The sequence below is a fragment of the Arachis hypogaea genome, chromosome 17 (genome assembly GCF_003086295.3).
Source record: "Arachis hypogaea cultivar Tifrunner chromosome 17, arahy.Tifrunner.gnm2.J5K5, whole genome shotgun sequence".
Classification (NCBI taxonomy): domain Eukaryota; kingdom Viridiplantae; phylum Streptophyta; class Magnoliopsida; order Fabales; family Fabaceae; genus Arachis; species Arachis hypogaea.
In genome coordinates this window covers 16,902,546-16,916,007 of record NC_092052.1, presented here as the reverse complement: position 1 = coordinate 16,916,007, position 13,462 = coordinate 16,902,546, and the positions used below count along the sequence as shown (strand labels likewise).

Sequence of the window (13,462 nt, the reverse complement as noted above, 5' to 3'; positions counted from 1 at the left end):
TATGTTGAGCTACATATATCATTGATTGACCATTCAATATCCCCTGCAATACACAGACAAAAACATCTAAATTATGCAATTATTGTAATAGTAACACGGTAGCATATTATCTATAAAGTTGCCACTTAATTTTGTCAATTAAAAACCCACATTTGCAGTTGCAATAATAAATCTAGCAATTGATCATGGTGCCATGTTAGATAAATGGTTTTAGAATTAAAAATTAGAAGTCCAAATTAATATTACCCGTAGGGGCAGAACAGTTGTGAGGGTCACAGTGTGCATCAGGGAATAAGGAAGCAGAACAGTAGGGATGTGTTATGTTATCCCTCTGACCTTATAATAATTTATTGTTTAATACTATGCGAATATCTAGTTATTTGCATTTGTAATATAATAATAATAATCATAGAAAAAGGGTAGATTTATTGGAGAGTGGACATGTGCGTGACCGATAGAGCCCTTGACTTGGGGGGTAAGATTAAGAATTTGTCTGCACTACAGTTTAACGCATTTAGACGCAAAGCCACCCTTTAAGTTCACACCTTTATAGCTATTAGCTTTCTCTTCCTAACCTACGCTTTTTTCTTTTTCAAATTATCATTAAACAAACTTAATTATCTTATCTACAACTCCCTCCAACACTATTTACTACTCATATGCTATGCCTAAGAGTACTTGATCAAGTTTAATACTCTTTCTTATACTATGTTTGAATAGACAGAATAATATGACCTTAAAACATTGAATTCATCGTCTTAATAGCACAACATTATACATTAAACATTATCCGATTAATGCAATAATACAACAATTTTGCGTTAACACATCCCTTTCAAAATACCTCATGACAAAAAGATAGAATCGCATAAAGTCACTGAATTCAATATAAACCTACAAAATACATTAATGCACATGACGTTAGGAGGGCTAATAAAACAAAACAAATAAAGTATAAATTATTTTACGGGTCATATACTCTATATAAATATAAATATAGATACATGCATACATGGTTATTTTGGTTATGCAAACTTTTCATTGATTAAAATAGTAATTTGACAAACATTTAGTATCAAAATAATTTAATTTATTAAAATTTATAAAGACGAAAATAATGAAATATTGTTCGTCTTTAATTAATAATGTCACTCTTCTATTATATATTATTTTTAAACTTCTCTTACAATAATTTTTTGTTCACTATAAAAAAGTAAAACTGTAAAAATGAAAGATAATTTAAAAATAAAATTTAATTTTAATCTATATCAATATAAACAATTTTATATGTATATATAAATTATGTATTATTATGTCAGTAAAAGTAATTATCTTTTATATGAATTACGTAAATAATCATAAAAATAGATATAATAAAATAATTATATAAAATCAACTTGGGTTAGTCGAATGGACAGTTCACTTGTCCGGTTAAACAAGTGTGGGAGGATTCAAATCTTGCCTTGTGCATGGAACAACTTATTGGCCAGTGACAGATCTTAAATTGAGCTTAGATCTGCGACGGATTAGTCCTTGACTTGTCGGGCTGAAAGATACCATAGGTAACAAAAAACTAATTATATAAAATATTTTAATATATTATTAATGTATCAAAATTAACTGTTAAAAAAAATTACATAGAAATATAAAGAATTAATTTTTAATTAACTAGCTAACAGTAATTATTTGTGAAAATTTAGATTTATAATTTAAAACTAAAAATAAAAAAATTTATAATTTAATCTCTAAATTTAAAATAAATAAATATTTTTTAAAAAATTAACTGATATTAATTAAACATTGAATTATAGAAGTGATATCACTCTCCTACATATGCTATATGCTAGTATATACATACACACTATGATACCAACACACATACGTATAAAGAGAGTATTTTGCTGAGGGGAGAGAGAGAGAGAGGGAACACGTGGCGACATGTCGACCTACCTGTCATCTTCAGTCCCTCTTCGGATTCTCTGCCACTTCATGCCATCGCTTGTTCTCTTCCTCCGTTTAGTTTAGTTTAGTTTAGTTTCCTTCTCCAAACTACTCTCTCTCTCTCTCTCTCTCTCTCTCAACCCGTGAAGAAGCTAACACTTTCACGTTCAGTAAACAACAAAACAAAAATCACACTCTCGACTCTAACACTACATACTACACACACACTCGCCAATTGGAATTCAATCAAAATCAGAAACCCTTCCATTTTCCCCCAAAACACACTTCAATGTCGCTTCTTTCCTTCTTCACATTCTTCATCTTTTTGTTCTTCACACCCACTCTTGCTTCCACCGAGTTTGACTTTGGAACCTTAACGCTCAGTTCTCTCAAGCTCCTCGGCGACGCTCACTTGAACAACGGAACCGTCAGCCTCACGCGCGACCTTCCCGTCCCCAACTCCGGCTCCGGCAGAGCCTTATATTCTCGTCCGGTCAGATTCCGCCAACCGGGAAACCATTCTCCGGCCAGCTTCCGAACCTTCTTCTCATTTTCTGTAACCAATCTCAACCCTTCATCAATTGGCGGCGGCCTCGCATTTGTCCTCACGCCGGACGACGACTCCCTCGGCGACGCCGGCGGAAGTCTCGGCCTTGCCGCCGCCGCCACGAAGTTCGTCGCCGTTGAATTCGACACGTTAATGGACGCTGAGTTCAAGGACATTAACGGTAACCACGTCGGCGTGGACTTAAATAGCATGGTTTCGGCGAAGGTTTTCGACTTGGGATTCATCAATGTCGATCTCAAAAGCGGTGACACGGTGAACGCGTGGATCGAGTTCGATGGATCAACAACGGTTTTAACGGTGTGGGTCTCGTACTCGAATCTGAAACCGAAAGACCCCATTTTGACAATGAATCTTGACGCCGATAGATACTTCAACGATTTTATGTATGTAGGGTTTTCTGGTTCTACACAAGGAAGCACCGAGATTCACAGTGTTGAATGGTGGAGCTTTAGCTCTTTCTTTCCGTCGTCTTCGGCGGGGGCGGCGGCGCCGCCACCGCCGGCGGTTACTCTGATGAACCCGGGGGCTAATTCAGCTGGTTCTTCGTCGTCGTTGTCGCCACCGCCATCAATTGCGCCTTCAGTGGCACAAAAGGAGAGTAAGTCGTCTTCTTGCCACAATGGTTTGTGTAAAGAAAATTTGGGTGCGGTTGCCGGTGTTGTTACTGCTGGTGCTTTTGTTCTTGCTTTATTTGCTGGTGCTTTGATTTGGGTTTATTCTAAGAAATTCAAGCGTGTTAAGAAATTGGATACACTTGGTTCTGAGATTATTAAGATGCCTAAGCAGTTTAGTTATAAGGAGTTGAAGGCTGCTACTAAGTGTTTCAATGCTAATAGGATCATTGGTCATGGTGCTTTTGGTACTGTGTATAAAGGTGTTATGCCTGAGAATGGAGAAATTGTTGCGGTGAAGAGGTGTAGCCACAGTAGTCAAGGTAAGAATGAGTTCTTGTCTGAGTTGTCCATAATTGGAACCCTTCGGCACCGGAATCTTGTTAGGCTTCAGGGTTGGTGTCACGAGAAAGGCGAGATTTTGTTGGTGTATGACTTGATGCCTAATGGGAGTTTGGATAAGGCTTTGTTCGAGGCCCGGATGCCTCTGCCTTGGTCTCACCGGAGAAAGATTTTGTTGGGGGTGGCATCCGCATTGGCATACTTGCATCAAGAGTGTGAGAATCAGGTTATTCATAGGGATATTAAGACTAGTAACATAATGTTGGATGAAGGGTTTAATGCCAGGTTGGGGGATTTTGGTTTGGCAAGGCAAACTGAGCATGATAAGTCTCCGGATGCCACAGTGGCAGCCGGAACAATGGGGTACCTGGCGCCCGAGTATCTCCTTACTGGCAAAGCTACTGAGAAGACTGATGTGTTTAGTTACGGGGCGGTGGTCCTTGAGGTTGCTAGTGGGAGAAGACCAATAGAGAAAGATGCTACTGGGGCTGGAAAAGGCGGTGTTAGTAGCAATTTGGTAGAATGGGTTTGGACTTTGCATAGGGAAGGGAGGTTGCTAATGGCGGCTGATCCGAGACTCGAGAACGAATTCGACGAAGCAGAGATGAGGAGGGTGCTGATGGTTGGGCTAGCTTGCTCAAACTCGGACCCGTTGGCTCGGCCTTCGATGAGGAGTGTGGTTCAGATGCTGGTTGGTGATGCTGAAGTTCCTATTGTCCCAACAACAAAACCAAATACAGGTTTAAGTACCTCGCACTCTCAACTCTTATTGAGCTTGCAAGATAGTGTATCTGACATTGACGGAATAATCACCATTTCTACCTCAACTTCAGAGAACAGCTTCAGTGGTATAGATATAGTCTGAGTTGGAAAATCTTATAATTATTGACTCAATAGTGTAAATAGAAAGATTCTTCATTTGTTCATGTATGTAAATGATTTAATAACATGCAATTAAGAGGCCTTGAGGAAAGGAATTTTGGGGGGGTGGGTTAAAGGTAATGCAATTTGTGCCTCTAGTACTCATAGTTCATGGCAGAGTGCTGGTGTGTGTACAACTTTTTTGGGCACAAATTAATTGGAGTGATTCATTTCATTCTAAAGGGCAATGCAAGAATGTTGGTGTCGAAATGCTGCTACAAGTTAATGATCTATGGAAGGTTATGGAAACTCTACATTAGTTATGTAATTGATGGATGATAAGCAAGGTTTTCTTTGGGGAAACTTGATTTAAAGGTACCATGGTACTAATAAAAGATAAATATTTATCTAAAGCATTCACCTTTGACCTCCAAGTTTTGTATCTGCACCAATGAAAAACATTGGTAGATAATGTTTCTTTTCACTATTGTTGTGTATATACATGTATGTATTCGTTTCACTATTAATTCAAATATCTCCATATATAGGTTCCATTCCATTTCCTTCTTTCTTCAATTATTTATGAATTAATTGAGCTAATAATGCCTGAGCTTCTCATGTGGATTTCATTTATTGAAACTGGTTTCTTCACCAGAAATATAGTATCTTCCTTGCTGGCAAATTCTATATTAAATTGGAGAAAAAGGACACCAATACTCATCTCTTGTCACCACATTCTCATAATTTGTTTTGGAATTTTGTGATAAGGACATTAAATGAATGTTGGTCCTAATCATATGTATGTTTTTACTTTTCAGTTCTATAATTTTCTTGATGTATGGATTATGGAAGCGCTCAGCACAGTATTTCATTATTGTACTAGTGTACTACAACATTATCTGATCAATAGCAAGAACTAAGAAGCAGAGGGAAGATAAGAAAATCTATAATCTAGATTCTCAATTGAATGAGATGGACATCAAATAGAATAACTAATGAGAACATGGAAACAAGGACTCATAAACTAACCAGATTTGGGAAGACAATAGCAACAACTTACACCTCATAAAATAACATAAATCCTGCCTCCAACTAACTTTTGAAGTGTTTAAAACATGAGATTAATTTTGATATTTTATATTGTTAACAGATAAGATATTATCATCTATGTAATCTTGGAGAAATTTTTGTATGATCTAAAATAATGGTTGATACATTTTAAACACACATGGAGGAGAAGTTTCCTTCAACAGTAAAAGAACTTCTTTTCTCGCTTAAAACATACATCTCTCTAATTTGTACGAGTTTAACAAAAATATTGCATAGACTTAATCAATCTTCCATCATAAATCACAATTATCTAAATAAAGCTAGCTAGCTCTAACAAACACCATTCATCTTCTCATTCATCTTCCTCTCCATCACAAATTTCTTCCAAACCATAGTGATTTCCCTTTGTGTTTCCAATTCACTCTTCTTGACTTTCACATTATTGTCCACAACTTCTCCATTGGGTGTCACGGTGGTGTTGGACACTACCCTTGCAGGAAGCAATTCCAGCTCATGCAACACTTTCTGGACATCGAGGACAAGGCGCTCCGCGAGGGTGCGCGAGAAGTCCTCCCTTATGACAACACGCAGCACGGTAACATGCTGCGCGTCTGGAGGCATGGTGTATGCCGGCACTATCCAACCAAAGCGACGCAAGAAGTCCGAGACTTGGAACTCGTTGAAGTGGCTACTGTCCTTGAGTGTGAAGGCCACCAACGGCACGCCGTTATCTTTTGATACAATTTTAAAACGGTCTGTTTTCTCGAGTCCCTCTTTAAGTACTAGCATGTTATCTCTACAATTTTCCATGACATTCTTATATCCCTGAAAATACAATCAAGACAAAGCATTTAGTAACTTTATTTGGACAAAATTTTTTGGAGAATCATGTATGGAAATGTTGTTGGATGTATAAGAATTCTCTTTAGCAAATCAATCTCATGAAATTATAGACAACTATTGCATCTATCAATAATTAAATATTTCAATAGTCTTGTGAAAGATTCTATTATACACTATTAGTTGTCTTATTAACATTCACAAAATGAAAAGAGATGTAAAATTAAATGGTATCTAGCTAATGTTATGTGATAAAACATTTAAATCATTATTAATTAGTAGTCCTTTATATAGTAAAACCAAAGTGTAACTTGTTTCTGAAGAAAGAAGGGTAATGGACAATTGAGAGGTGAATACACCCTTATTTTCTTAGTTTAAAATCAAGTTGAATTTGAAGGATTAGTGGAATACCTCATAACCCAAACGAATTAGTTGGTAATACTGAGCAATAACTTGGCTAGAACCTGGATCAATAAATACCACATTTAATGAATAATAGGGAAAGTAATAAATAGTAGAATTAGAGTATGGTGTTGGAATGAAGTTGTTAGATATACCCTTGGAGAAGTTGAGAGTAAAAGTGGGTTGATCAGCACCAAGATAGTTAATATGGAAGATGAGTTCCTCAGGAAGGTCTTCTTTGCTTCTCCAAATGGACCAACCAATGCCAGCATAGACAAGACCATACTTGTGGCCACTAACATTAATGCTCTTCACTAATGGTAACCTAAAGTCCCACACAAGATCTGGATATAGAAATGGCGCTATGAATCCTCCACTTGCTGCATCCACGTGAATTGGAGTTTCCCATCTAACACACATTTATAACGCGACAATTAATGAATGCTAAATAAGGCAAGTTCTGACTGTTTTTTTGCTGATTTTCTTTGGTTACCAAATATTTCCGACAAACTAATTGATTATTAGCACAAGGATGTTTATATGTACGTACCCTGTTTCCTTATTCTTTTGCTCAAGGAGGTCGTTAAGGCGCTTGACATCTTCAAACTCTCCATTGAGAGTGGAACCAAGGATTGCAGCCACACAAATGGTGTTCTCATCAACCATTTCCACGGCCAACTCAGGGTCCATTACATAGTAATCATCGCGAAGCTTCACCTCTTTGAGTTCCACCTCGAAGTACCTGGCGAATTTCTCCCAACAAACCTGCACATTGGCACCAGTCACAATGTTGGGCTTGTCAAAAGGCAATCCCTGTTCCTTCCTTCTGTTCTGCCACTTCCGTTTGAAGGCCAACCCGGCCAACATTATGGCCTCCGACGACCCAACTGTGCCGACGCCAACTGCCGGCTCTCCGTCTTCGAGTGGCGCATTGAATAGATGTGCTATCATGTTCACACATCGGTTCTGCAATAACATGTATTCATGTTAAGATCATAACTAAAACGTTGCATGTATTATCTTAACCGGTTTAGTTAAATATATCAAATCATCTAACGATTCTCATAAAGATATCTACATATGAGTATTCAAATAACGTGACCTCTAGGTGAGATATGGAGAGACTGTAATTTGAGCTATAGCTCGTTGGCCTTCAAACAACGTTAATTACTTGACTATTAAGATGTTTGGTTATAACTTATAACACGTTGGTAACTTAAATTTTTTGAGCTGAATGTTACATATCAAACATTGTTATAACATTAAGAGTAATTTAGAAGATAATAGTCCTTCTATCGAATCATCTAAATTATACTAGTGATGCTAATGGGCAATATTCCAAACTACTGTAGATTTATCCAAAATACTACATAATTTTGTACATGCATGATGCATTTGATTTGACCAACTGATAGAAATGTTGTCCACAGAAAACATACAAACAAAGGAATTAAAAAGCACTGATATTGATGAAGAAAAGATAAAAGGGAAACTGTCCCACATATATTATTATCAATCCTATTCTCACCAACAACCCATATATGTTTGTATTGAAAGAGAAAGAAGATGACCTTCACTATATAAAGAGAAAGTTTCTCCAATCAATTGATGACACAATTCTGTTTATGAATCCAGAGCCTCATCATCAACATGGAAAAATGCCCCCCAATGAATCACTAGACTTTAGGAAACTCACTATAGACTTAGAGGAGAGGGTAGGAACAAGGAACAAAGTCAAGAAAGGGATTTATCACTGCGCTTTTTTTTTAGGAGTGCTAGTAGCGGCAGATTTTGTGATTTGTAGCGACTAATTAATCATTATTAATATTTTTAATGGTTTAAGATTATATCTAATGAAATAATTTTAAATGCTGTCTAGATTTTAATAAAAGTGCTGACTTCTAGAATTTTTCAATTTTTTTTAATAGAAAGTGTTTGTTTTTTTTTTCTTTTGAAAATGTTTTTTGGAATAATATCCAAAATTTTGATTCTAATAATTTTTGTATCGGACAAAGTAGTTTTTAATAAAAAATTTGATAAATTAGTTCATAATTTTTAAAATATTAGAAAAATTAGTCCTTGATAAAATAAACGGACAAAATAGTCCCTAATATATTTGAAAAGTAGTAAAATTAGTTCCTAATTTTTCTAAAAAATAGTATGGTTCGGGTATTAAATTGTCCAAGCTTTCTAAAAGATAATGGACTAATTCATCTATTTATTTTATTAAGGGCTAATTTGTGTATATTCTAAAAATCAGAGGATAATTTGTCAAATACTTTTATTATGAACTAATTTATTCGATATATTGTTTAGGGATTTTTTTTGGTAAACCATTTAGGGATTAAATTGGGATTTTTGTTATTTCTATGTGTCCAATATCACTTAAATTGACCAACATGATTTTGTTGATATGACTAACTAAGTCACCCCATCTTTGCTAATGGGCCCACAATTAAATGTCCAGAAATTTAAACAAGTCCAACAAATAATTTAGACCGGGACCCAAGAAAGAAAAAAGGAATAAATATTATAAAAGGCCTCAATATCACACAAAAAAACACAATTTACGAAAAGTATATGTTTTCATTTTCAATGATTAAAAAACAATAAAGCTAACAATGCAAGTGGAAACTTTTTAAGATATTAAATGTAACCAAGTTTGGTTGGTCTGGTTAGTTTATTAGTCGGTCTAAATAAGTGTTTGGGGTTATTTGCACATCAAAATTAACTATTATATATTTATGTATAAATAACTGTGTAATTTAACTAATTTTTAGTATGTATTTTGATGTACACCTAGCATAATGAATAAAAAATATATAAATTTTTTTGTAATTTTAATATTATACTTAGCAAAATTCAAAAAAAAAAAAAACAAATGAAAATACTCCTGTTTTGTTAACTATCATGTACGTGTTTTTTTTTTTTTTTGGACGTGATAACTATCATGTACTTGGATTGATAAATTACATGTGCTCTACAGCTGTAGTTCTTGAGAGTTGATATCGAATTATCGGTGACTGCTCACAAAAGTTTAGACTACAGTCTCGTTTTTCAACGTATCTCCCCATACCGTATTTTTTTTTTCCGTAAAGAAGATAGTGGGGAGAGGATGGAGAGTTACCAAGAGAAAGGGAGATATGGAGAGAGGGAGAAATGACAAATTAAAAAAAAAAAGGTTTAACAAAATAAGAAAGGATAGAAATTAAAACTATTTACAACTATTTTGGATAATATTACTAAAGCGAAAAACTTTAGAGTAATATATATAGCTTTAAATAACTAAAATTAAGAGTCAGTGGATGTATGATTTTTGAAAGAATAAACAAATTGTAGTCTTTGTTTGTAAAATATTTTATTTTATTGTTCAACTTATACTTTACGTCATTTATTTAAATATCAAGTGTCTAATGTGCAAGCAAAATAATTCCTAGTGTTAGGTTTATAGACTTTGGGCATTTTGACAAAAAAAACCAGAAAGAACCCAGTAATACAACAATCCCGACGTTAGCACATTTGAATATTAGTAAAGGAGTGAAGGACGGTGACACTGTAATAATTAAACTATGGAGAATTATATTCACCCGTGACACATGCATTTACCTAATACCATATGAGATTTTCATGAAATAATAATAGAAGTGGTACCTGGAGCTCAGTGGTGACAGGGTATTCGTCCATATCAACATAGTTCTTGTTAATGGCAGCCATGATGAGTTTGTCGCATTCAGGCTCCATCCATGTCGTTACAAACGACGCCAGATTTAGTCTTGGGTTTCCGTCCAGCATCAGCTCGTCGTTTATTATCTGATACGCTGCTTCCTTTGGTATGGAATTTTCCGGCATCCTAAACCTGTATATATTTGTGCATATTTAATATATGTATTATTTTATATATTTTTAATATGTATTTTATATTCTAAAGCGACCTACCTGGGAAGGGAGGCGCGGACGTAGCGCGAGGCGAAGGTAGAGTGGACTGAGACATCGGTGCCGGTAGCGGTTTCCGAAAGAACCATGATAGAGAGAGATAAAGAGAGAGAGATCTAAGGGCGTGTTTGTCTTGAATTTGATTTGATTAAGTGAAGAGAGAAATGTGATGAATTTGGGAATGAGATGAGAGAGAAGAGTTTAAATAGGAGTGGTGATGGATGCATGGTAGTGAAGCCATGTGTATGGAAGGAATTTAATGGGATTCATTGCAATAAGAATTCATGCTCCGATAGCCAAAGAAAATTAAAATGCTACTACGCGTTCTCATTATTCCAGAAACCAAACACGGTTTTGAGTTTTCACTTCTTCTAAAAGAAAATTAAAAACTGACATTTCACTTTTCTATGGTTGCCGTTGATTGAGGTTTCAACTTTCTAACATATCTCAAATAAAATATGTTACTGTTTTGTTTTCACATGCCGTATATTAATTATTAATTTTTTTTCATGGTATTTAGTATTTACCTTGGAACACCGCTTGTCATGGGATGTTTTACATGTTTAAAAAGTAGTAAGATTCAACTTTAAACCTCTTAGTAAAAAAAATTAATTAATGTTAATAAAATTGTGAAAGAATAGGAAAATAAAAGAATTGTGAAAGAAAAAGATGAAGAAATTTTATTGATTGTTTATTGAATGAATTGTAACTATGAAGGTAAAACTAAGTATATATAGAGTATTGGCCTATGAAAGATAAAATTAGATAAATATAAGATATAGATAAAGATAAAGATAACTATAAGATAAGATAAAGACTAAATTATAATTTAATTTGTGTATTCTGTTGGGCTGAATTTGTGGGCTGTGAGACGTCTTTATTGTTGTCATGGGCTAAGGTGGAAGAGTGGTTTAATACGCCCCCGAAAGCTGGAGGATGAAAGATGTCAAGAACACTAAGCTTATTCAGATTAAGATGGAAGGGTTGAGGAGACAAAGGCTTGGTGAAGATGTCAGCTAGTTGCCCAGAAGAGGGAATTGGGAGAAGTTTCATCACTCCAGCTTGAGCTTTTTGTCGAACCAAGTGACAATCAACCTCTAAATGTTTGGTCCGTTCATGAAAAACCGGGTTAGCAGCAATATGAAGAGCACTCTGATTATCACAATATAAAACTGGTGGGCGAATAGGAGAGATGCGTAAAAATTGTAACACATTTAGTATCCATTGAAGTTCACAAGTTGTGTTGGCAAGTGCACGATATTCTGCTTCCGTGGAAGAGCGGGCAACGGTGGTTTGTTTTTTGGTCTTCCAAGAGACTAAAGAACTGTCTAAGAAGAAACAATAACCTGTTAAAGATCGCCGAGTGTCAGGACATCCGGCCCAATCAGAGTCACTGAAGCCGAGAAGCTGAATTTCTGATTCCCTTGGAAAGAAAAGTCCTTTGCCGGGACTAGTTTTCAGATATCGTAACACATGCTTGGCAGCTTGAAGATGAGATTCAGTAGGAGATGCCATGAATTGACTTAATTGTTGAGTGGCATACATGATGTCCGGTCGAGTAGTGGTGAGATAGATAAGACGGCCAACCAAACGACGATATACAAAAGGGTCGGATAGCAAGGGACTTTGGTCTTGATATAGTCTTGTGGTACTATCCATTGGAACAGAGGCAGGTTTAGCACCTAATAAACCAGAATCCTCCAAAAGATCAAGGCAATATTTTCTCTGAGATAAGCAAATTCCATTCTCTGATTGAGCAACTTCAATACCCAAAAAATATTTTAATGGGTCCAAGTCTTTAATTCGGAAGTGTTGATGTAAAATAGACTTAACGGCAGCAAGTTCAGAAATAGAATTACCAGTGAGAACAATGTTGTCAACATAGACTAAAAGGATAGAAATTTGATCACCAATGAATTTGACAAATAAACTATAATCAGATGAGGTCTGCTGATATCCATGAGATAGCAAAAGATGAGAAAGTTTGTCATACCACATACGACTAGATTGTCGTAAACCATACAGTGACTTTAGTAGCTTACAGCATTGATTCGGTTGAGGAGATATAAATCTGGGTGGCAGAGTCATATAAACATCTTCAGAAAGATCCCCATGTAAGAAAGCATTATTGACATCCAACTGATGTATAGGCCAATGCTTCATAGAGGCCAATGCCAAAACTAATCTGATAGTGGCAGGCTTGACAACAGGGGAGAAAGTTTTCAAGAAATCAACACCTTCAGTTTGAGTGAACCTTTTAGCCACAAGGCGTGCTTTATATCGATCAACTGAACCATCAGGCTTGCGTTTGATGCGATAGACCCATTTACAGCCAACCGGCTTAACCCCTGCAGGGCAATCAACAAGACGCCAAGTTTTGTTCAGCTCAAGAGCATCCAACTCATCTTTCATAGCACTACGCCAACTAGAGTGTTGATTGGCGTCCTTAAAAGACTTTGGCTCAACGTCAGAATGTAGAGATAAAAGAAACTTTTTATGTGAAGATGAAAGAGAAGAAAAAGACATGACTGAAGATAAAGGATACTTGCACTTTGAGAGAGATTGATTTGTAGAGATGAGAGAGGAATTACACAAGTAATCAGAGAGATATGCTGGAGGTCGGTGAGGCCGGTCGGAATGACGAGGATGGGGTTGCTCAGGTGGTGAAGAAGGTGACGGTGGATGAGAAGGTGATGGTGGGCTGGTGTCTAGTGTTGAAAGGGATTCGGTGGTCATGGGTTCAACTTGGTTAGGAAACGATAGTGAGGAAGAAGGAGAGGTTGTTGGAGAAAATAAAGAACTAGGTGGAGTTGGGTCAATGGGTATAGGTGAGGGTTCAACTGGAAGACTAACTGAATCTTGTTTTTGAGAAGGTGTGTTTGGCAATGTTGGGCTAAGTGTCTGGAATTGGACA

General features: G+C 36.0%; 2 protein-coding genes across 2 annotated transcripts; one reads left to right on the top strand and one right to left on the bottom strand.

The window, feature by feature from the left end:
* Positions 1–1,997: 1,997 nt before the first annotated feature.
* Positions 1,998–4,882, top strand: LOC112767334 (L-type lectin-domain containing receptor kinase VIII.1). Its single transcript, XM_025813201.3, has one exon. The coding sequence runs from the start codon at positions 2,231–2,233 to the stop codon at positions 4,325–4,327; it is 2,097 nt and encodes a 698-aa protein (XP_025668986.1). The 5' UTR covers positions 1,998–2,230; the 3' UTR covers positions 4,328–4,882.
* A 605-nt stretch (positions 4,883–5,487) lies between these two features.
* LOC112767335 (glutamate decarboxylase 4) lies at positions 5,488–10,967 on the bottom strand. The gene is made up of 6 exons (XM_025813202.3): positions 10,552–10,967; positions 10,267–10,471; positions 7,166–7,581; positions 6,771–7,024; positions 6,625–6,677; positions 5,488–6,198 (listed from the first exon to the last, which is right to left on the bottom strand). Exons 1-6 carry the CDS (start codon positions 10,635–10,637, stop codon positions 5,704–5,706), a joined length of 1,509 nt encoding a protein of 502 aa, XP_025668987.1. The 5' UTR covers positions 10,638–10,967; the 3' UTR covers positions 5,488–5,703.
* Positions 10,968–13,462: the final 2,495 nt, after the last annotated feature.